At 35.6% G+C, this 24206-nt stretch overlaps 1 protein-coding gene across 44 annotated transcripts in view; it reads left to right on the top strand.

Annotated features, from left to right (window-relative positions):
- CLASP2 (cytoplasmic linker associated protein 2) overlaps window positions 1-24206 on the top strand; it is a 205343-nt gene that overhangs the window by 96036 nt on the left and 85101 nt on the right. For all 44 annotated transcript variants that reach the window (XR_012125822.1, XM_073223506.1, XM_073223522.1 and 41 more), the window contains 8 exons: window positions 2096-2188; window positions 5416-5561; window positions 8192-8327; window positions 15911-15981; window positions 19178-19237; window positions 20290-20367; window positions 21001-21168; window positions 23290-23345. Coding sequence is in view for 43 of the 44 variants with exons in the window: in XM_073223506.1 (XP_073079607.1) it covers window positions 2096-2188; window positions 5416-5561; window positions 8192-8327; window positions 15911-15981; window positions 19178-19237; window positions 20290-20367; window positions 21001-21168; window positions 23290-23345 (808 nt within the window). In the remaining variant the exon portion in view is untranslated. The remainder of the gene's footprint in view (window positions 1-2095; window positions 2189-5415; window positions 5562-8191; window positions 8328-15910; window positions 15982-19177; window positions 19238-20289; window positions 20368-21000; window positions 21169-23289; window positions 23346-24206) is intronic.

Raw genomic sequence — 24206 nt, 5'->3', positions numbered from 1 at the left:
TACATCTTTTTTTTATTTTTAAGGTGCATGTGATGTAAGAGTCTTCCTTTTTTTGTTTTACCTCTATCTCTTTGTCCACTTCACCCGTGTCTCCTTTACAGGCTCATCCTTCTCTACTTGGCTGTTGAATATTGGAATTTCTCAAGGGTTAGTCTGGTCCCTCTTTACTAAGTCACTTCCTTGAAACCCATGGCTTCAGTTCGTCCCTGTACGTAGATGACGCACAGGTTTTTATCTCCAAGCCTGACCTCTCTTGAGCACAGTTTCTACACTAATTGTGTACTTGACAAGTCCTTTTAGACATCTCAGGCATTTCAGACTCAGCCTCTCGGAAGTAAGACTCATGACTTCCCCTGTACAGATCTACTCTTCCAGTGTTGTGTATGTGGGAACCATTATTTAATCAGTTATAAAAGTCAGAAACCTAGGAATCATTCTACAGCAACAAATTCCTAACTTACTGGAATTCAAACTTATTTTGCTTATATAACCCCCTAAAAAAGAATGTCTAAAAAACTATGTACCCCTTCACTGAAGTACATTTTTTTGTTGACCCATTTTTCCTTATTGGGGAAAGAGGAGCCTGCATTGTATTCCAGAGCAATGCATCATAATAAGATTGGGAGGGCTTGGGGGCCTGCCTTTCTTCTGAAATACTGCTGGAGGACTATTGTGAAGGAAGGTGGCAGGCAGGCAGGAACTATCTCAGATGCAAGCCTCCGGCAATCTCTCTAACAGAATATCACCTAGTCTTTCTCCTACCTACCTCTTCAGCCTTGTCTCATTCCCTGCTCCACTTTGTACTCTTGTTAGGGGGGTGGGAAGGAGGGACGCTGTTTGGTTTAGTTTGGCTTTAAGAAAAAGGGGAATTTAATGGTAGTTGAAAGTGAAAGATGTAGGTAGAACTGTTGCGATGAAGGTGTCTATGTGCTACACTCAGATGGTATTGCCAGGACCCCATTTCTCTTTATCTCTCACTTCTGGATTCCTCTGCTGTATTGTCTTCCCCCATGGCCAGTAACATTGCTACAGTTGTTCAAGCCTCACACCCTCACAACCTTCTGTGTCTTTTCTGGTTGATCCTGTAAAACTTGTGAGATGCACTTTGACTGAACTGATGTGGGTCACATGCCCACTGCTGCACCTCAACTGTGACAGAGAGAAATATGTGCACTGATTACTTATATTTGGGTCACTGGCCTTTCCCCTGGTCCCCTTTGTACTCTTTACTCCTGTGCTCTGGCTTTCTTTGAGTTTCTTTCTGTCACAGAGCCTTTCCTCATGTTGTTCATTCTTGGAAAGGCTAATCTCTCATCACTTGGCCTAACGATGTCCAACTCATCCTCTAGCTCTCGTTCCAAGCTTGACTTTCCTAGCTAGTGCAAAACCCTAGATTTTCATGGCACTGTGTAATTCTCCTTGGTGGTACTTTCTGTTTGCAATTTCATACATTATAGCATTTGATTAGTTTCTTTTTTCTCTCCATGATTAGATTATAAACTCCATAGACAAAGATCGTGCCGGTTTTTCTTACCATGGTATCCTTGGTGTTCAGCATGGTATATCTCTGTTATGTGAATACTTGTTAAATGAATGAAAGGATAATGGTATTTGGCAAGCTGCTGACTCCAGAGGAAATAAAGTGTGAAGCTACAGCCTAGCAATGGGGTGGGGATAGGGACTAACTTAAAACATAGCCTCTTAGACTATAGCCAATAATTCTGTTAACATCTCCCTATGTTGGCATATAGTAGCTATATTAGTGGGGGTGAGGATATAATAGATAAGTTATATACCTAAAGTCATTTTGAGGAATTAGGCCTATTTTATTAATTCTTAGGATATTTGCATCCTGTTTTTAAATAACAAAACATTTTAAGAGTGTATTTGAAGTTACTTATGAGTGAAGAGATAGCACAAGGGTAAGGAAGATACATGAATGCATTGTCTGTGATGTATTTCCATTTTCTGTTACAAATGGTGCTGGAATGGGAAATAATTGTTTTTAAGTGAAAGATTATTTTAAACATTAGGGTAAAATTTTGATATTGCTTATAGCAAGAAAATATTAATGTTATAATTTTTCATCTTTAAGATCTATTCTAGTAGAGAACTTGAAGAAACATTAAATAAAATCAGGGAGATTTTGTCAGATGACAAACATGACTGGGATCAGCGTGCTAATGCAGTAAGTTTTATATTTTTTATTTTCTTACCTCTCCTCTTTTTTCAATATTCTATTTCAAAAACATGGAAATTCAGTAGTAGTATTATATGGTATTCACTTAGGAAATAGAGAGTCTCATAGGCAACATGTCTTTCTGGAAGACACACTGAGATGGTGGAAATTTCTGAGCGAGTTTTGATCAGGTGTTACTCTCTCCACATGGTCTCTTGTTGACTGACCAGGGAAATGTGGGCTTCACTGATGCCTCAGGGCCCTGTTTCTGTGTGGGTTACATAGTTGTTCATCATCACTGTTCTCAGTTCCTGTAAAGTTTATCAGTGAAGCAGCTCATTTGTCTGCATCCTCACTATTTTGAGTATTGACATAAATTCACACCAGTATGTCCATTTATCTGTTTTATTCTTTATTTTGTCATCTTTCTCTCTCTGAATGTGATATTTTTCACCCCTGACTTAAAAAACAGTCTGATACTCCAAGAATGAATTAGTAGCTACCAAAGGGGAGGGTGGGGGGGGAGGGAGGGAGAAGGGGACTGAGGGGTGTTATGTTTAGTACACATGGTGTGGGGGGTCACGGGGAGAACAGTGTAGCACAGAGAAGGGACATAGTGGATCTGTAGCATCTTACTATACTGATGAACAGTGACTACATTGGGGTATGGGTGGGGACTTGATAATGTGGGTGAATATAATAACCACATTGTTTTTTCATGTGAAACCTCCGTAAGAGTGTATATCAATCATACCTTAATAAAAAAAATTTAAAAAAAACAGTCTGATATCCTTGCATTAAGAATGTTTTATTTAGCCTGAATTTCTCAAAAAAATTATTTAATCAATTTTTAATTAATATTTACATGGACAAAAACTGTGTATTTTAAAGTGTGTGAATTTGTCAAATTTACATTTGATGTACCAAATGAGTTTCCTCAGTGTCCTCAAGGAGCCAGAGGAGTTCCATTTGAAGACTTTTTTCTGTTCTGAGAGCTCCTAATGTGCATTTTGATTAATAAATCAAAAGATAATTTTTAGCTTCTCTTTGAGAGGAAGTCTGAATATTTTAAGATAATAAAATATTAACAGAGAATGTATTCTAAATTTGTTAAATATGGTTTACGATTCTTTCATCAATTCTGAGATTGGTCTGATATAGAAAGACCTCTGTCACAGGTGATCTTTGGAGAAACCCGACAAATTAAATGTTGTCTATGTAAAACACAAACTTTGTACTTAAGAGTTTTATTAGAAAAGTTACACAGGCTTATTGAGTAAGTGAAACAGTGCAGAAGATTATAAAGGAAAAAGTCAGTAGTTTACTCCCTATTAAGGAAACAAATGCTTGCATTTTAGAATATAACTTTTTCTATGGATGTGTACTCAGAAATGTATGACAAGATAAACAGTTTTTTTCCCCACCTACCCCTTTTATAAAATTAAATGAGATCATACTAGCTAGATACATTACTTAGTAATGGGTTTTTTGCACTTAACAAATCATGCCCATTCAGTACACTTGGTGTAGGTGTCACATATATAATAGTTGCTCAGATATTTATTGGATGCAGATCAATATATATAATATATTCCTTAGTTAAAAGGCACCATGTAATTTATTAAACCATTTCTCATTTGATGGACTTAAATTTTTTTTTGCTCTTTTTAACAATATTGCAGCAAATATCCTTGCACACATTTATAACAATAGTGTTTTTATTTTTGTACATTAGTTTTTAAAGTGGAGTTGTCAGGTAAAGAATATGTATAGTTATAATAGATGTTGCCAAAATATTTTGAACAAAGGTGTTAATCATTCATAATCTTACAATAAGGACATCTGTTTTCTTTCTGGAGCTGGATGCTATAAAGTCTTTTCAATTTTTGCCAGTCTCAGTCTGATGGAGGAAAATTAGTGATAAGCATTTGCTTATCACTAGTAAGCACATTTTTGTATATTTTGCCCAATATAATACTGGATTATATATCTTTTTCTTATTTTATTGTCATTCTTTGTGTATCACACTTACATGTTGCAGATAATTTTTTCCTACCATATTGTGATGTTTTGTTTTTAGTTAACCTGTTTAGAAGCCATATTTCTCTTCTGCTTATGATAGTTTCCTTTCCTTACACACCCTAAGATTATACAACTATTCTTTTAAATTTTTTTCTAATATTCATAGTATTTTTTTTCAACTTTAATCCAGTATTTTTTTTTAGTTTCATTTGTTTTTTTATTAGAATATTGTTGATATACAATCTTATGAAAGTTTTACATGAACAACACTGTGGTTTCAACAACATTCACCCATATTATGAAGTCCTCACCCCTACCCCCATTGCAGTCAGTGTCTATCAGCATAGTAAGATGCTAGAGTCATTACTTGTCTTCTCCATGCTGTACTGCCTTTCCTGGGACTTATGTATATTGCGCTTAATTCAGCTATTTTAATTTTAAAGATATCTTTAAAATTCTAGAAAACCTCAGTTTAATGTAAAATTATGCAAAATAATGGGTATGGTAGGTAAACTTTTAGGTTCTGAGTTATGTGTGAGCATAGATGTGCACCTGTGGGTATCTCTTGATTTATGTAATTTTATTAGGTATGTTTGTTGTTTATATGGAAAACACTTGACATTCCTATACTAAAAAGTAATGCTATAGATACAGAAATAGGGAGAGACAGCTATTTGTTTCACAAAGTAAGTGTGATAATGTTAAAATATGGACATGAAGATGGCTGAATGGTTGGTCCTTTGGTTCTGTACTTTTGCTTATGAATGAATATATTTTTTTAATTTGTTTCTTTAAAAAATAAACTCAGTAGATAGTGGTAATGGTTGCCCAATATTTTCATTAATTACACTGAATTGTATACTTTAAAGTAGTTAATATAGTAAATTTTATGTTAATGTGTATTTTACCACAATAAAAAGAAAGTTCCCCTCAAAACTTTAAAATATACTTACCTGTTCACATATTACCTAGGTCTGTTATACATATAATTAAATATGCAGTGTTCTTTTCCAGAAGCAGTTGTGGTTTTTTTTGGCTTGCATGTTTATTTATAAGATACACTTAATACTGTTAAAATATCTGAATATAGTTATATTGGAAATACAGTGAAATGTTACTTTAAAATTTTATTCAAATAATGAAGTTAGGTAGTTTTGTTTTTTTTTTTGCCCTGCTACCTGTTATGTCAGTAATGAAAATTGTCCTTATTTCAGCTTAAGAAAATTCGATCATTGCTTGTTGCTGGAGCTGCTCAGTATGATTGCTTTTTCCAACATTTGCGCTTGTTAGATGGAGCACTTAAACTTTCAGCTAAGGATCTTAGGTCCCAGGTGGTTAGAGAAGCTTGCATTACTGTAGCGTAAGTATATTTTTTTTGTGATGTATCTTTTTTTTAATTCAAATGTAGTTGATACACAGTATTATCAGGTGTACAACATAGTGATTTGACAGTAGTCTACATTATTAAATGCTCACCCCAGTAGACATAGTTACTATCTGTCAACATACAAAGATACTGCAATATTATGAAATGTATTCCTTATGTTGTACTTAAATCCCCATGACTAACATATTATAATTGCAACTTTTTGCCTTTTTATTGCCATCACCTATTTTACCCACTCCCCAACCACTCTCTCCCATGTGATATGTATTGTTTATGAGTGAATTTAGTACTCATTGATTCATTAATAAGGCAGTAGTGGAATAACCAAAAAAAAACATATATATAATCTAAAAATCATTTTTATTATGATTTTTTACATAAAGGTTATTTATTACATATTATGAATTTATAGATTTACATATATTCTTTAAGATTATTACATAAGGATTCAGTTTTTGTGATTTTTTTTTTAATCTTTCTTAACAGCACTTTATACCAACATTAAAATGTGTCTATATATCTAAAGCGTTACTAGTGCATTTTTGGTCACTAATTTTATGAGTATAAAAAGAAAATGAATGGGTCTGAGAACTGGCTAAATTCAATTTTCTCTTTATTAACTTGGATCTTAAGCCATTTCTGATATTTTAATAATTACTTTGGAATTGTAACATGCGTAATTAACTTAACAAGATCTAAATTTATTCCATATGTTTATATTCTCCCAAATTCAAAGATGGTAGAACACTTAGATTCCTTTTGCCTCTACTCCCAACCTGAATACTCCCAACCTGCATATGTCAGTGTAGAAGCATTCCTTTGAAGGTAGATAACACAAAGATGCCTACTATTAATATTTCTAATCAGGATTGTATTAGATGTCCTATTTAAAACAGGGGGAAAAAAACCCCAACAGGAAATAAAAGCCATGCGGATTGCAAGAGAAGGAACAAAACTGTCATTATTAAGAGATGACATAATTTCCAGCCAGAAAACCACAAGAAATCTGTAGATAAATATTGTAATGAAGGGACTTTACAAGATCACTAAATACAAAGCAATGTACCAAAATAATTGAATATCTCTTATTAATAAAACAAAGCAGAACAAAAATCCACAAAATGTTACCTTGAAATCTATTACATAATAAGAATTCTGCTTCTGACACAACGATGCAATAACTATTATAAGGCTGGCCCTCTTGCAGAAAACTGGACAAAATATGTAAAATAACCATTTAAAAATTATGGACAGTGGACAGAACAGGACTGATTCTGGTTCTTGAAAGAAACAAAAAGCCGTTGAGCAGTACAGTCAGCACAGTTTGATCTGGAGGCACTGTCTGGACCATGGGAAAGAGAACCAAGCAGAGGAAGGCAGTTTCACTGAATTGAACAAACAGACTGGAGTTTCTGGGCACTAAGGTGGCTAAAATTTGCAGTGCTGAATACTGGAGAAAAGATAGGTACACAGAAAAAGAGCTATAGAAATCTGCATAGGGGATCCTATGATCATAGTCTAGCTGAATACTAATCTGTGCATATGAAATGTGCAACTCCCTGAGGACCAGAAAGAACTACTGCTGGAACCTGTACGGTAAACAATAAATCCCAGAGGTGGGATAGGTTCAAGTTCTGGTGAGCCAGATGGAAAAACCTTGTGGGAACACCCAGCACTTGGCAGTGAACCAGAATTGTTTAGGAACAGTACTGAACTAGCTCCGTAGAAGTCTCCTCCCAGTCAGCTTACAAAGATCAAGCTGATTCCCAAGTACATTACCTGCCTACCAGAACAAAACTCACTCTTGAAAGGAAGACGGCATCCAGGCACAGGGAGATGTTACCTCTCTGTTGCTGATTTGAGGCTGCTTTTTGCCGGTGAGCTTAGACATTGTATGCCTGAATATTAGCAAATAGGTCTGAGTCTGAGCATCTCTGCTCTCTTTGTATCAAGAACCTGAATTTTGGGGGCAAACTGTATCCCAACCATGTGTTTTATATAAGATACAAATATGTAAAAATTAACCAGTTACCACAAGCATTGTCAGAACTATGAGTAATTATAGCATCTTTCCTAAGTGTTTTAACTGAAATCATACAACTAAAGGCTGTATTGTTGTTTAACTACAAATTTGGAAAAAGAAGACAGAAGTCCTTAGGATCACCCAACTACTGGTGAATAGTAGACCTGTATTTTCTGTCAAGAATTCTGAAATCCTACACCAAAGATGTCAGGGAGTATTTGTCACTAAAACAGTGGTGGTACCATTAGTAGAAATAGAGAATGTCTGAATAAGTACTGATGTGGGCAAGATTTTCAGCTTGTTCATGAAATATGTTGAACTTAAATTTGATACTAGGACATCAGAATGGCAATAACTAATGGATAAAGACTAAATATCAGAACAAGTATAGCTGAATGTTTTACCTGTCATGTTAATGGTTAAATTCTGAGATCAGGTGGCTTCTCCAAGTGCCATTGCAAAGAGATGGTGAAATAATCAAATTTCAACTTTGGACTAGACTGTTAATGGAATGGAAAAAGAAAGAAATACATAATATTTGCAATTCCCTTTCTACCTTTTTTTTTGTCTTCCTCTGTAGCCATCTTTCAACAGTTTTGGGAAATAAGTTTGATCATGGCGCTGAAGCCATTGTACCTACGCTTTTTAATCTCGTCCCCAATAGTGCAAAAGTCATGGCAACTTCTGGGTGTGCGGCAATCAGGTTCATCATCCGGGTAGGTTCTTTTCTTTTTTTCTGTCTTTCTTCTTCCTCCCTCCCTCTCTCTCTCTTTCTTTCAATGTACTTCAAAAAGTCATTGTTTTTTCTTTTAACCCCCAGGGAAAAATCACTTTGAATTATTTCTCTGATAATAAAAGCAATACATGGTTATTATAGTTATTATAGAACAGTTAAGTAATGCAGAGGATCACAAAGTAAACATGCCAAGCATACAGAATATAACGTACATGTACATGTGTTTGTTTAATCATGTTATGGGTAGTAACAGGCAAATGTAAAACAGTAAAAATGTTAGAGGCTGGGGTAAAAGATGACAGGCAAATTCTTAGTATTTCTCACCATCCGTATCTTGAAGGTATACAAAGACCAGTTAAATAACTCCCCTTTTGAATTCTGCTCTTCTACAACTGATTACTCTAGCCATTTATTATATATTTTCCAAACATCTGTGCCTATACAAACTATATTTACCACAAAATGTAAATGTAGTATTTATATTTTACATATGTGTAAATATGTAATATGTCTTAACTTGCTTTTTAAGCTGCATGTCCTTGGGCAGCATCCCTGTCCATACATACACAGACACACCTAATTTTATTGTGCTTCAAAGATACTGCATTTTTTACAAAATGAAGTTTTGTGGCAGCCATGCATCAAGCAGGTCTGTTGACACCATTTTTTAAACATTATTTGCCTGCTTTGTGTCTCTCTGTCATAGTTTGGCAATTCTCTCAATATCTCAAAACTTTTTCATTATTATTATATTTGTTACGGTCATCTGTGAGCAGTGATCTTTGATGTTACTATTGTAATTGTTTTGAGGCACCATGAACCACTCCCACATGAGACAATGAACTAAATGTGTGTGTCCTGACTGCTTCACCAACTAGCTGTTCTCCTGTCTCCCCTCTCCTTGGGCCTCCCTATTCCATGAGATGCAACAATATTGAAATTAGGCTAATTAATAACCCTATGATGGCCTCTAAGTGTTGCAGTGAAAGGAAGAGTTGCCTTCTCTCACTTTAAATAAAAAAACTAGAAATGACTAAGCTTAGCAAGAAAGGCATGCTGAAAGCCAAGCCTCTTGAACCGAAGCAAAGTTAGCCAAGTTGTGAATGCCAAGGAAAGGTTCTTGAGTGAAATTGAAAGTGCTTCTCCAGTGGACACACAAACGATAAGAAAGCAAAATGTCCTTATTGCTGATATGTAGAAAGTTTTAGTGGATATTCCCTTAAGCCGAATGCTAATCCAGAGCAAGACCCTAACTCTCTTCAGTTCTGTGAAGGCTGAGAGAAGTGAGAAAGCTGCAGAAGAGTTTGAAACTAGCAGAGGTTGGTTCATGAGGTTTAAGGAAAGAATCCATTTCCATAACAGAAAAGTGTAAGAGGAGCAGTAAGTGCTAATGGAGAAGCTGCAGCAAGTTACCCAGGAGATCTAGCTCAGATCATTAATGAAAGTGGTTATGCTAAACAAATTTACAATGTAGATGAAACAACCTTATATTGGAAAAAAGTTGCCATCTAGAGCTTTCATAGACTGAGAGACAGTGTCAATGTCTGGCTTCAAAGCTGCAAAGGATAGGCTAACTCTCGGCTAGGGACTGATATACCTGGGGACTTTAAGTTGAAGCCAGTGCTCATCTACCATTCTGAAAATTCTCGGACCCTTCAGAATTATGCTGACTCTACTCTGCCAGTGTTCTGCACTATAAATGAAACAACAAAGCCTAGATGACAGCACATCTGTTTACCACATGGTTTACTGGATATTTTTAAGCTCACTGTTGAGACAGACTGCTTAAAAAAAAGGTTCCTTTCCAAATATCTTCATTGACAGTGCACCTGATTGCCCAAGAACTCAGATGGGAATGTACAAGATTGTTTTCATGCCTGCTACCCAAACATACATTCTGCAACCCAGGGATCAAGGAATAATTTCAGCTTGCAAGTCTTATTAAGAAATACATTTCATGAGGCTGTAGCTGCCATAGATAGTGATTTCTCTGATGGCTCCAGGCAAAGGAAATTGAAAACCTTCTGGAAATGATTCGCCATTCTGGATGTCATTAAGAACATTCATGAGACATGGGAAGAGGTCAAAATATCAATATTAACAGGTTTGGAAGAAGTTGATTCCAGACTTCATGGGTGAGTTTGAGGGGTTTAAGCCTTCAGTGGAGGAAGTAACAGCAGATGTTATAGGAATAGCAAGAAAACTAGAATTAGAAGTGGAGCCTGAAGATTTGGCTTAATTGCTGCCATCTGATGATGAGACTTGAATGGATAAGGAGCTGCTACTTTTGGATGAGCAAAGAAAGTGGTTTCCTGAGATGGAATATGTGCCTGGTGAAAACACTGTGAAGATGGTTGGAATAACAACAAAGGATTCAAAATATTACATCAACTTTGTTGATTAAATAGAAGCAGGGTTTGAGACAATCAGTTCTGATTTTCAAAGAAGTTCTGTGGATAAAATACTATCAAACAGCTACAGAGAAATCTTTTGTGAAAGGAATAGTCAACTGATAGCAGCAGATGTCATTGTTTTCTTAAGAAGAAATTGCCACAGCCACCCCAACCTTCAGCAACCACCATCCATTAGTATCAAGTCAAGACCCTCCACCAGCAAAAAGATTATGACTCATTGAAAGTTCAGCTAATGGTGAGCATTTTTTACCAATAAAGTATTTTTTAATTAAGGTATGCACATTGGGGTTTTTTTTTAGACAATGCAGTTATGCATATAACAGACTACAATATAGAATAAACAACTTGTATGCTCTAGGTAACCAAAAAATTCACTTGGCTCACTTAATTGTGATATACTTTTTATTAAAAATAATAAAATGCAAATGGTAATCTCAAGATGAACCCACAGTATCTCTGAGGTGTGCCTACGAGATACTGTCTAAATCAGTTCTCTGTTAGAACACAACATTAAATTGTCCCCACCATTCTTCTCCCTGAAGTTTAGGGGGTCCTTTTTCTCTGTCTTTTACCAACGTTGTATATTATCAGTCTCTTAAAGGTTTTATTATTTAATAAATGGAGTAATATTTCATATTCTTTGCATCTCTTATTTTTAGAAAGATTTTTTTTTCCTTTTGTATTTCTTCTTTGGCTTGCCAGTTTATACTCTGAATTTTTTCCTCACTGACTTCTAAGGCCTTTTATATATTCTGTGTTGCAAATGTTTTCTGCCTGTCAATTCTCCGGTATTGTTTAAACTATCATTTATTATATATAGAACTTTAACATTTTTATGCACTGACACAGTATTCCTTTTATGGTTCCTCTTACAGTTAAAATGACCTTTCCCATTATACGGTTATAAAAATACTAAATTGTTTAAAACCTTAATGTTTTGTTTCTTAACTTAACATCTAACTGGATTTTTTTTGTGTGTAAAGTGTAGGTATCTAACATGATCTTCCCCAAAAACAAAACCAGTTGACCGAGTAGAATGTAGTGAATTGTAGTTTAGTCCTTTTTTGAAATGCCATCATTTTCATGTAGTAAATTTTCATATATAGAGAGAGGTAGAGAGATATCTGTTTCTTGAATGCCCTTTCAATTTCTTGATCAGTTTTTCCTTCCCTGTTAAAGAAATAAAGTTTCTTTTTAATACTGCTGTACTAGAAGGTTTTTTTTTTTCAGATATAAAATCTAGTGCCTATTAAAAAAAGGATCTATCAATGGAGATGGTCTTCTTTTTCTGTTTTAATTTTTTTTAAGGTTCTCTAAATCTGGCACCTTCATAACAGTGTTGAAAAATAGTGAGAATTGAGATCTTTGTTTTGCCCCTGAGTTTAATGGAAGTACTTTAAATATGATTGTTGTGGGTTTGTATGATGTTGTATATTGAATTATGGGAATTTACTTCTATTCATATTTTACTAAATTTTGGTCAGAAATAGATTCCACGTCTCTGTGGAATGTACAACAGATAAATTTTTCATTTATCTGTTGTACATCCGTGAACTAAATTCTGCTTGGCCACTGTACATTATGATACTGCTAGATTCAGTTGGCTAATACTTCAGTTAACAATTTGACATTAATTTTAATATATGTCCTTTGTGGAATTCCCTTTTTCTGTTTCTATGTATTTTGTTGCATTATTCTTTTACTAGGGTTTACTGACCTTTGACGTCATCTAATAACATTTGTAATGATATTCTTACATCTCTTTTTGAGGTAGTACTGGTTATTTGTGTTTTTCTCAGAATATCAATTTTATATAGATTTTAAGTCTTTGGCATGAAGTTGTATACTGTATCCTCTTAATTTTTTTAAAAAAATCTCTGCCACTGTGGTTATATTAGCATTTTTTAAGCACCTGCAGGAGGTATTGTTACAGCCCCTTTATAAGCTTCAAGTTTTAGTTGTATTGGTTCCAAGTGGGGTTCTTTTAATTTTTTCTAATTTTTTAATTGTTATATTTAAGTTTCTTAATTCCTTTCTTTGATTTGCTTTGTCTTAAATTTTTTCCCCCACCCTAGGCTTTTGTGGTATATTCTTATGATATCTTAGGTCATAGTTTTTGTTGTTTAATGTATAAGCTATTGGTCTTCTGAGTTTGACATTGGCAGCACCCCAGTGATTTAAATTGACCATATTCTCTTTATTTCATCTTTCCTAATCATGTGTAATTTCTATTTCAGCTTCTTTTTTGCATTACATGATAATATTCTTTGCATTTTCAGGTGGTTCTTTTGTTCTTACCACTTTGTAATTCCATCATATTTTAATCTGAGAATTTAGTTGTATGATTTCTTCTTTGGTAAATAACTTGAATTTTATTGGTATCATAAATTTACATCGTCCTTCAGTTTGGAAGATAAGGAATTTGCTTATAGATTATGAGTACTTTGTTCATCATGAAATCTATTTTAATACTTAAATTATTCAGGTTCTTTATGATCTTGTATTTTAAAAAGCTGCTTTATCTGGCAAATTTTGATTGTAGTTTTTGTTAATTTCTTTCCTCTAACAGTTATTTTCTTTACTTTCCTGTATGGTCAGTTTTTGACTGTTACCATTTTGAAATACTTTTTTTTCTGTCATTTCTGTTTTCTGTTTATTGCGCTTTCCTCTTATTTTCTTAGAAGTTCCCTTTTCTTTGTCATTGTCAATAATAAAATTTCTGGTCTCCTTTCCCCACCTTTGCATGTTATTTTTTTCTCCTTTATAATAAAATTGAACAAAAACATTTTCATTTTCAGTAATTGAAACTAACTGGACTTTAAGTTTTCATTCCTGACCAGTGTTTATTAGTAAACTCTTCCCATTTTTAATTGGTTCTGGGTAATTCTTGTTTGGTGTTAGTGTGTTCTTAATTTTCATGTGTATTTCATGTTCTTAATTTACATATTTTGAAATGGCTTTTCCTTGCCCTTACATAAGAACTAAAAAAATTGGACTTTAGGTTCACATTTCTTTTCCCTCAGAATTGTTTTGTTCACTAAGAATTGTTTTCTTAACTTCTTATTTCTCTAAGAAGTGAGCTACCATTTGATTCTTTCATACAAAAACAAAACTTGAGGAAGCTTTATAGAATAATCCGTTATGAGTTTCTCCCAGTAGTTCTAGGAGCAGATCATTTTTCATGATGAATTCTCCTTAAATTTATGGTGATTTTTGTAGATCATTTATTTATTGCTTCTTGTTTGTTTGTGTTTTTTTTTACCAAGTTTTATTCTACTTTCATAAAGATTTTGGAACTCTCAAAGTCTTTTATCATTTGTTAAATGATTTTTTTTGTGTCGTCTTACATCTGTGTAACATGTTCTCAGGAAAAACTTCCTTAATATATTGTTTTCAAATTGCTTGTTTTTCATAGGCTTGTCTCATTTTATTGATATACTTTCCTGTCATCTTACTAAAAACACAGATGAGGTATTTTTTGTTGTGGTGGTTTTAGTTATTTCCTGTTTCCTGTGTTTTGTTTCCCAGGACTACATCCATAGATTGTTCTGTTTGATTCCTGATTCTCTTAATTCTAGAGCAGCCTTTTTTTTTTTTCACTCGTCAACTTGTATTAATAACTTAAGTAAAGTCTAAATTGTTCTGACTTGATGTTTGGTTGAATGCTTCATCCGTAATTGTGAAGGCCACTCTCTGTTTTCCTTTGGTAACAGCTCCCCCTGAATATGGCATAGCAATAGTTAGGCTAGATTCCTGACTCCCTGCCACTGGGTTGGATATGGGTTAATCAATGGTAGGATTTGGGGTAGGCTGTAGGGGTATGGTCGCAAGTGAGACTTCCTATATAGTGTGTTGTGGCTAGGGAGTCCCCTTGGGCTTTAACTCCATAGTGATGTTTGGGAAATGGGTTCTTCTGGATGCTCTAGGGTAGCAGATCCACAGAGCCCTTCCATGCTCAATGTAACAGCTGGGAACATGCAGGCCATCCCTCTGAATGTTGTTCTCATCTTGAGCAACTTCAGATCTGTGGGTGGTTTCCCTCTGTAGTCACTGAAACAAGTTTTCCCCTTTATTTTGATTGCGTTACACACTGATGAGCCACACGTTCTCCTTCCCATGAAAGACTTGTGTCCCCAGTACTGAAAGTACTGTTGGCAGAGTGCCTTCAGCTGCCAACCTCTTCAAGGATTGCCTGTTCTGCAAAGAGTGCCTTTCCCAAGGTCTCGCCCCTCCCCTATCCTCCCCACATACCGTAACAGACTGACACGGAAGTGTAAAGTTTTGGCCATCTTGGTCCACTTCAAGGCTCCTCTGAAGGGCCATTTTAGCTCCACAGCCCCTTAATAGCTCTTAGCGAAGATACCCTTGAGCTGTATCACACACATCAGTTTCTTCTTCTGCCCACTCCTGCTTCCATCTCCCTTCCACAGGCATTGATCCCAAGGGTACTTCTTAATACCCTGCATGCTAAACTCCATCTCAGAACCTGTTCCTAGGTAACCCAGCCTGAACCATTAGCGCAGGAGAAAAATAGATATAAAGCATCAAACAGGTATGCTTAGGTTACTGTTTTATTCTTATGTCTATTACCAACATTTTAGTGTTTGCTTCACTGAAGAAGAGCCTAAGAATTACTAATAGAAATCAGAAGAGTTTATCTATTGAACTTTATCTGAATTCTAGAAAGCTGTAGTTCAGCCAGAATGAAAATTTAGTTAAAATTGACATTTCAAAGTACTTTCCCAATACTTAGGTTTGTAGATTCATTCACTCTGCTTACCCACTTTGATGGCATAGTAAAGTCTTCAACCAACAGTAGCCATAGTTCTTAAGAAAATCTGACAGATCCATGCTCAGGTTCCTCTTGGTGCTCCTTTCCTAAAAAGTGCACTGTCCTACCAGTTCTTTGCAATTATACAATTAACTTGTCTTTGTTATGTTACAGCCACACCTGTCGTTCAGAAACTGTGTCATCATTACTGTTACTTCACTTGGGGAAACTTTTTGACTGGTGTTAATTTTTTTCAAAATCTGATTTTAGGATATTTTTGTCCTGTTCCCACATAACTAGATACTTTAAGGCAAATACAAGGAGGGATTATGTGACATGTACAATATTTTTCAGTCTTTTCTAAAACATCTTTTTCAGCATACTCATGTACCCAGACTTATACCTTTAATAACAAGCAATTGCACATCAAAATCAGTTCCTGTGAGGAGGTAAGTTTCTAAAATTTCTTTTAGTATAGCCTAATGTTGTATTATGTTTAATTCTTAGCCTGGCACAAAAATTGGTTGTCATTAATTTCTTGCCTTCCAGAAGCCTTAATAAAAGTTTTTTCTCTTAGATCATAGAAGGGAAAAGGACTGCAGTGATTATTATCACCACCCACATTTCTCAGTTTTATCATATTAAGCTTTGATTTATTTGGGCCACTGGCTGCCTGGTTTTCAGAGAATATCGAGTCTAAAGTCAGGCCTTGATTAGAGTCCTATAACTAACTGCCACTGATCGGCTGCCCCATCTTGGGCAATATTTAACTGCTCTGAACCTCCATGTCTACATATGTAAGTGGGCAAATAGTATGAAACCCATAGAATTATGAGGATTAAATGAGATACACATTAGTAGATTTGAACATAGTGTTTAGAACAGAGTAAATAGACCTAATTGGTCAATCTGTCCTTAAGATTTCTGCAGTTTTTAATAACTATCAATAATAAAAAACAGGATTTGTGCATTTGATGTTTAAGAAAGCTGTGAAGAACTCTTTCTCTTTTTTGGTTAATATGTTTGTGTAAGTACTTTAAATGTTAGGAAAAAGCTGAAAAAGACACTATTACCTTTTAAGTTATTTGGATTTCTGATGACAGACAATTGTCTAATCACCTCTCTTTTGTGTTGGGGGTCAGAAAACTACAGCCCACTGGTCAAATCTGGCTAACAGTCTAGTTTTGTACAGCCCCTAAGCTAAGACTGTTTCCTACATTTTTGAAGGGTGGTTAAAAAGGAGGAAAGAAGAACATGGACATGGAAACTGGATGTGGATGCAAAGCCTAAAATATTTACTCTCTCACCCTTTACAGAAAAAGTTTATCAATCCTTTTCTTACATTGAGGAAAATGGTAATGGAGAAATAGGAATGTGACAGAGAAGGAGGAGTCAGGAAATAAATGCATCATGAAATTGCCTTGAAATGGGAAGCAATTCAGTAACTGTAGGGGAAGCGAGTTGGGGGTATAAACCAGGCAGAGATGTGAAGCCGTGCCGCATGCTGCAGAGCCATCAGGCAGGCCATTGGGGTGAGATGTGATAAATGGAAGGTGTTAAGAAGAAAAGAGGTGGACTGTAGGAGCACAGGAGTAGGCTGAAGTCAGTATAGAGGACTTTGAATGTTCTGAAGAGGAATTCTGACACTCTATACTTTGACACATTTTGGTGTAGAGGTAATGGTAAAGTTTTTATTCCAGCTGTGAACAATGATTAAAAGGGATAGTGGGAAGCATTAGTTTAAGTAGGAATTCTTACAGCTCATGCAAGAGAGACAGGGTCTGAAATTAGAGAAATATTAATAATAGTTGGTTGAAACAGATTCATTCAATAAATCCAGAGATTTCCTGTGTAAAAATGAGACTTGGTAATTGACTATGGATGAGGGAGGTGATGCCAAGTACTTCAGACTGTGAGCCGTGGAGTCAGAACTCCAGGGCCTGTAAGTCCCAGCTCTATCTTTTTGGGCAAGTTAATTTAACCTCCCTGTTTCACATTTCCTAGGCTATATAATAGTGGCTAAAAGAGTATATTTGAGAGGGTAAGAATTGATTTGTTCATTTGTGTGTAGTGTTTGCGTTGACATTCATTGCCTATGTAGAGATGTCCATGAACTGATTGAAACCTATTAATAGCTGAACTGAAGACCAGTGCTAAAGGTAAAGGGCTAGGTGTGAGAAGCATAGTTGATAGAGCTAAAGGTGCAAACAGTGTTGCCAAGTAAAGACTGTAAAGGAGGAGTGGGCTGAAATGAGCATCAACCAGGTAAGCACCCATTTAAGAGTAGGTGGAGAAAAAGTATTTAAAGAAAAAGAGGGCAGAGCTGTGTCATCAGATACCAGTTTGAGAGCTAGAGGGTGAAGGAGAAAATGTACGAGTACTTGATTAAGACTCTTTTACATGTGTATTTAAGGAAACAAGAAATGGAAGATCCATTATATCTTCCTTGGTGACCATTGGGTATCTTCAGTTTCTAGTGCATAGTAGGTGTTTTACAGGTAGTTTTTAAATTAAAAGAAATTCATTAAATCTTATATTTGACCAACATTTTAAGTTCAAATTATGGGGCACCCTTAAGATATTTTTGAACATGTTAGCATATAAATAGTTGGAGCCTCAAAATAAGCATAAAACTACAATGAGATATCACCTCACACCAGTTAGGATGGCCAACATAGAAAAGACTAGAAACAATAAATGCTAGCAAGGATGTGGAGAAAGGGGAACCTTCCTACACTGCTGGTGGGAATGTAAACTAGTTCACCCATTGTGGAAAGCAGTGTGGAGGTTCCTCAAAATAGAAATACCATTTGACCTGGGAATTCCACTCCCAGGAATTTACCCTAAGAATGCAGGATCCCAGTTTCAAAAAGACATATGCACCCCTATGTTTATCACAGCACTATTTACAATAGCCAAGATACGGAAGCAACCTGAGTATCCATCAGTAGATGAATGGATAAAGAAGAGATGGTACATATACACAATGGAATACTATTCAGCCATATAAGAAAGAAACAAATTCTATTTGCAACAACATGGATGGAGCTAGAGGGTATTATGTTCAGTGAAATAAGTCAGGTGGAGAAAGACAAATACCAAATGATTTATCTCATTTTGTGGAGTATAACGACGAAGCAAAACTGGAGGAACAAAAGAGCAGCAGGCTCACAGACTCAAAGAAGGGACTAGTGGTTACCAAAGGGGAGGGGTGGGGGAGGGAGGGAGAAGGGGATTGTGGGGTATCATGATTGATGCACATGATGTGTGTGGGGTCAAGGGGAAGACAGTGTAGCTCAGAGAAGACAAATAGGGACTCTGTGGCATCTTACTACACTGATGGACAGTGACTGCAGTGGGGTATGGATGGGGACTTGATAATATGAGTAAATGTAGTGACCACATTGTTTTTCATGTGAAACCTTCATAAGAGTGTATATCAATGATACCTTAATAAAAAATAAGAAGAAAATGTAAATAAATAAATAAGTTAAGTATTTGACAGTTACAATACCTAAAAACATGTCTTAGACTTTAATTCAGGGAGCAAAGTGCAGTATTATAAGAAAGAATTAATATTTAGTTGTAAATTTACATTTGTACAAATGTTATAACATTTAGTCATAATTAACTTTTATTTTTCAGGCGTTCATTTGAATTTTTAGATTTATTATTACAAGAGTGGCAAACTCATTCACTGGAAAGGTATGCATTGATCCTATCCTCCCCCCGCTCCCCACTTCCCTACCCTCTGCAGTTTTTTGGAAGTTGACGATGTTGGTTTTGTATTCGTATTTAGCTTGAAAGTTATTTGTACTGGTTTTCCTTTAAAGCTGTGGTGTCATGTTCCTCTTATTCATTATAGCTCTGATTTTCTTCTGTCTGTGGAGTGAGTGAGGGTCTCTTAAGTAGAATAGGTTATGTAAGATATTCCATGTTAAATTGGTCAAAAATTTAAAAATATATCTCTAGTCAGGTGAGATAGGTTTCCTGAGGTGCAATTATTCAAGTAATGAATGGTTTAAGATAGAAGGAAGACCCTTCTTTCAGAGGAAGGAGATTTTAAAAAGGAAAAGACTTGTTGGAAAGTTTCTCCACACCAGCCATCAGGTATGTACTGGGCAGTGTCTGATGTAGCTCTGAGATGAAAAAGGTAAACATGGGCAGCTAGTCAGTCACTGGCCATTGGCATGGGTCTATATCTCATTCATTTCAATTTTGAAGTGTGGAATATACATACATTTACATGAATACGTTCCTGATTTTCCACTTTCATAGAAATTAGTAAATCTGTTTACAGCCCATTTTAAAAAAATAGAATTTGTTGGTAATGTAGACATAATATAATTTCAAATTTTCTTTGCGTTCTTTTGTGGTGGCTATTTACTTTAGTCAGATCATAACTGATCATACTGTTAGATCATTTTCTACATTGGTGGGTTAATAAAAAACTACACAGAAGGTCCTTTATTCATTAAAAATTTTAAATTTTGAGTACTAAATATATTATCTGGATTCCATAAAAAGGTAATTTTCAGGTTTTTAAATGTTTGACTTGTCAGAAAGAAATCTTATATGAATGAAATGTTTGAGGTGGGTTATTAGAAATCTTGCAATCTTAGATTTATTATTATGAACTAGTTAATCTGTTTACTTCCCCTGCCCCTTTGTGATTGATGTATAACATATAGGCAGTAAATATCATTTGTGGTGAAATACGTAGTTTCACATGAATCTAAAGATGTTTTATTTTATAGACATGCAGCCGTCTTGGTTGAAACTATTAAGAAGGGAATTCATGATGCTGATGCCGAGGCCAGAGTGGAGGCAAGAAAGTAAGTCTATAATTTTTTTGTGTGACAATTTAAAGACACTTTGGTCTTTTCTTTGAAAGGGGTTAAACTGGGAGAATGAAAACACCAGGTGTCCCAAGTATTCTACTTGATTAGCTCTTTAGTAAAATTGAGATTGATTTTTCTCCATTAAATCTATACTTGATGTCTAACAGTTTACTTCTCATTGTCATTTATATAATCATCAGTATTCTTATTACATTCTCACTTGTGTTGTGAACAAAAATAACCATCATTTATTGAGCATGTGTTATGTACCTAATACGGTAAGGGGTACTTCATAAATTTTATTTTCTAATCTTTAAAATGATCTGCAAAGGTAGAATCTCCATAGATTGGCAACTAATGTTCAGAGACTTGGGGATTTACCCAAGGCCACACAAACCATAAGGATCAAAACTGCCAGATTTTGAACTTTTCCCAAAAGCTTGCCATCTTTCCACTGAAACTTATTAAATTTAGGAAGTATTCACTTGACACATAGTGAATGTATTAAAAACTCTGTGGGCCCATCTTCATTCTTCTTGAATATACATGTTTTATGTGAATATCTGATCATGTAAAGCTATTGCTTTATGTGGTCCCCCACTTTTTGTTTGTTCATTTGCTTTACAGGACATACATGGGTCTTAGAAACCACTTTCCTGGTGAAGCTGAAACACTGTACAATTCCCTTGAGCCATCTTATCAGAAGAGTCTTCAGACTTACCTGAAGAGTTCTGGCAGTGTGACATCTCTTCCACAATCAGACAGGTCCTCATCTAGCTCACAAGAAAGTCTCAAGTAAGGTCATAAAATGATTACTGATTTCTTCCTCTCCCCGCCTCCCCAGAGTTGGATGGTTGATTCTGTGCTTGCTGTCACATAAAGCTTTAAAAGAATGATGACTCAGATGTACTTACTTACTTTCTGCCTGTGCCTCCGGGATTGGTTTACATGCCAATGTAACTTCCTCTCTTTGGATGAAGAGTTTAGTGATTCACATTTTGTTTCTGTGTGTTCATGTCTGTGAAAAAGATTAGCAAGCATTGTTTATATACATTTTATAATACCCCTAAATCGTTCATGCAGTTAATAGCCCATTTCTAGAACATTGTAATGGAGGATTTATAACGGAGAGTCAGAAGTCATCTTCAGAATTCTTAAGCAGCACTGTGACTCTTAAAAACTCCACTGGATTCCTTCTTTGCCTTTTTTGCACAGCTTAAGATTCCAACAGTCCCTCAAGGGGGTGAAAATTATCTAGTATCTGACCTCACTTCTCTGTAATTCCATTCTAATCATTAGGTTGGCTCCTTAAACCCTTGCTGCCTTGGCAGCCTTGACCCTATTTTCTGTCTCTCTAGCCCTGTGAGATTGCTAAAATCTCTAGTGTCTTCTCTGCTCTCTGGCAGTGGCCACAAATACATGCAGATTTCCCCAGGGAAGAAGAGCTTACAAAGTGGGAGCTTACCTCTCTGTAACTCCTGTCTCTTTGGCACCTTGCCCCCACAAAGATTGCTGGTTGCTTTCGCAGCTCTCTGATGTAGGACTGGGACCAGGGTGAGGCAGGTGAGGCAGGTGGGGCACAGAATTCAAGAACGTGCTCACAGGGTCTTATGAGCATTGTACTGAAGGTCAGTGACTTATTCATTTTCAGAATAAAAGCAGATATAATCTGATTTCAAAAAACATAATTATTGAAAGAATAATTACTTATCTAGATTTTGATTTAAATTTGTGGTAAATCCTTCACCTCACATCAGCTTTGGTGCTTTTTTCCCTTTACTTTTATTTTCCATGCCCAGACTTTAAAGTGCATATGAGTTCCCTGAAGAACTTTTTAAAATGCAGAATCTGAGTCAGTAGGTATGGGATAGGGCCTGAGATTTTGCATTTTTTACATGTTTCTAGGTGATGTCAGTTTTTTTATCAGTAGACCATACTTGGAGTAGCAAATATCTAAACAAGATACTGTATTTTACTCTAGTGTAACATCTTTAAACATAAACAGCTTTAAACTCTATGAACCTTGAAGTGGTCAGCCTTAATCTAATAGGGGGACAATTTTAGGGGAAACAGTTATAAAACTAATATAATATTGGGTTTAATAACTAAACACCAAATCTACCATTTGATCATAATAACTTAAAGAATATTTTTCAATAGCCTAATGTTAACCAGTTTAGGGCTTTTGCTTCTTTCTTCCCCCCACCTTTAAAATGTATAGATAAACTTTCCAGAACCCCCTTACATATTTAGATATATAATTTATCTACCGGCTGTGAAGTACCATTATAATTTAAGATACTCAAAAAAGATATTAAAAGAGGGACATGGTGGATTTCTTGAGACAATTATAGCTGTTTTGCTCTGCAGGCATGCATGGTATCTCAGCACTAGTTTTTAGCCTTGTTTCTGTTGCCCGTTACAGGCAAACTCTGTAGCTCTTCTGTAGGCAGTCTGAGACCTACATGGTAACTGGGTGAAATGCCCATGGCCACAGCCATTATGGCTTAGAGGCTTTGGTTACACTGAATTCCCTAAGTGTTGGAATAACACTATCTCTCTCTCTTTGTAAGTAAAAAAAATACTCAGAATACAAATGTCGGAGGGTGCTTGCTGTTGGTGAGTCCTCTGGTGAGCACTGTAATAAGTGTGATAAGGACCAGTGTGAACAGCAGCAGCCTGGCCCCATCTCTGCAGAGTTTACAGTCTATTTGCTAGTTATTTCATTTCTGCTTCACAGCTGTTTGAGATGCTGTTAATATGTGACAGCACTGTCTTAAAGTGAGTGGTGAATTAAAATTAGGAGTACTTCTCAACTCTTCAGTAACCTCTACTAAGAGCATTTTCATTCATTATTAGGGGAGGAGTGTGATACATTACGTATTCTTACTAAGAATATCTCTTTTTACCTTGCAGTCGCCCTTTTTCTTCCAAATGGTCTACAGCAAACCCATCAACTGTGGCTGGAAGAGGTAAACTGCCTTTTTAAGTGAGAGCGTTGTACCTAATAAGTAAATTAAAAGCTACTCTGTAAGTGGCATAAAAGTCACTATGTAAAATAACTTTCTCACTGTGGGTCACATCAAGAGTTTGAAAGTTTAAAGTGGTTTTAAAAAATGTTTAAAAGCTTAACAGTTAAAAGCAGTAGCTTTTAAACTACCATCTATAGTACCACTCACATACACAATACCTGTGTTTTATATATGCTCTATATAATATACACAATGTAGCACGTCCCATTATATTCAGACAGTACACACAAACTGTGTGCATATCTTGTACACAGCATATATGTATAGTATACTCTGCAGTTGCAGGCAGCACTTACTCTTACGCACTGTGGTTTCTATTCTGTTTCACTTCTTTAAAATGCTTGTCGCAACCTATTCTGTTGATTTCACAGCCTATTAATGGGACATAAGTCACAGATTATAAAAATCCTCATTTTTAAAACTGGGAAACTAAATGACCAGAGATCTATTGGCTCACTTTGCATTGCCTGTAAGGAGCAGAACCTTCATTGTTTTCTGAATAACCCTCCTCCTGAGCTAGTACTCCTGACAGGTTTCTCATAGTTAAAAAAAAAAAATAGTACCACTGCCATCTATTTATCTTGTCTGGTGCTTCTTTTCCTTGAAGCAATCATAAACATCACTTTGTCTGTTAGAGAGTCCTGTGAATTTTGCAAAATACATTGATTTTTCCCACTTTAAGAAAGAGTGAAATAGGCAGAGAAATACTGAGAAGATTGGCCAAGAAGATTAGTTGTGACAGGATTGAAACTGAGGTGTTCTGACTTTAAGATACTATGCAGTACATACTAGTGTCCATTT

The sequence above is a fragment of the Manis javanica genome, chromosome 15 (assembly GCF_040802235.1).
Source record: "Manis javanica isolate MJ-LG chromosome 15, MJ_LKY, whole genome shotgun sequence".
Lineage (NCBI taxonomy): Eukaryota > Metazoa > Chordata > Mammalia > Pholidota > Manidae > Manis > Manis javanica.
The sequence above is the reverse complement of the archived record's forward strand: the minus strand, read 5'-3'. Positions and strand labels throughout refer to the sequence as shown.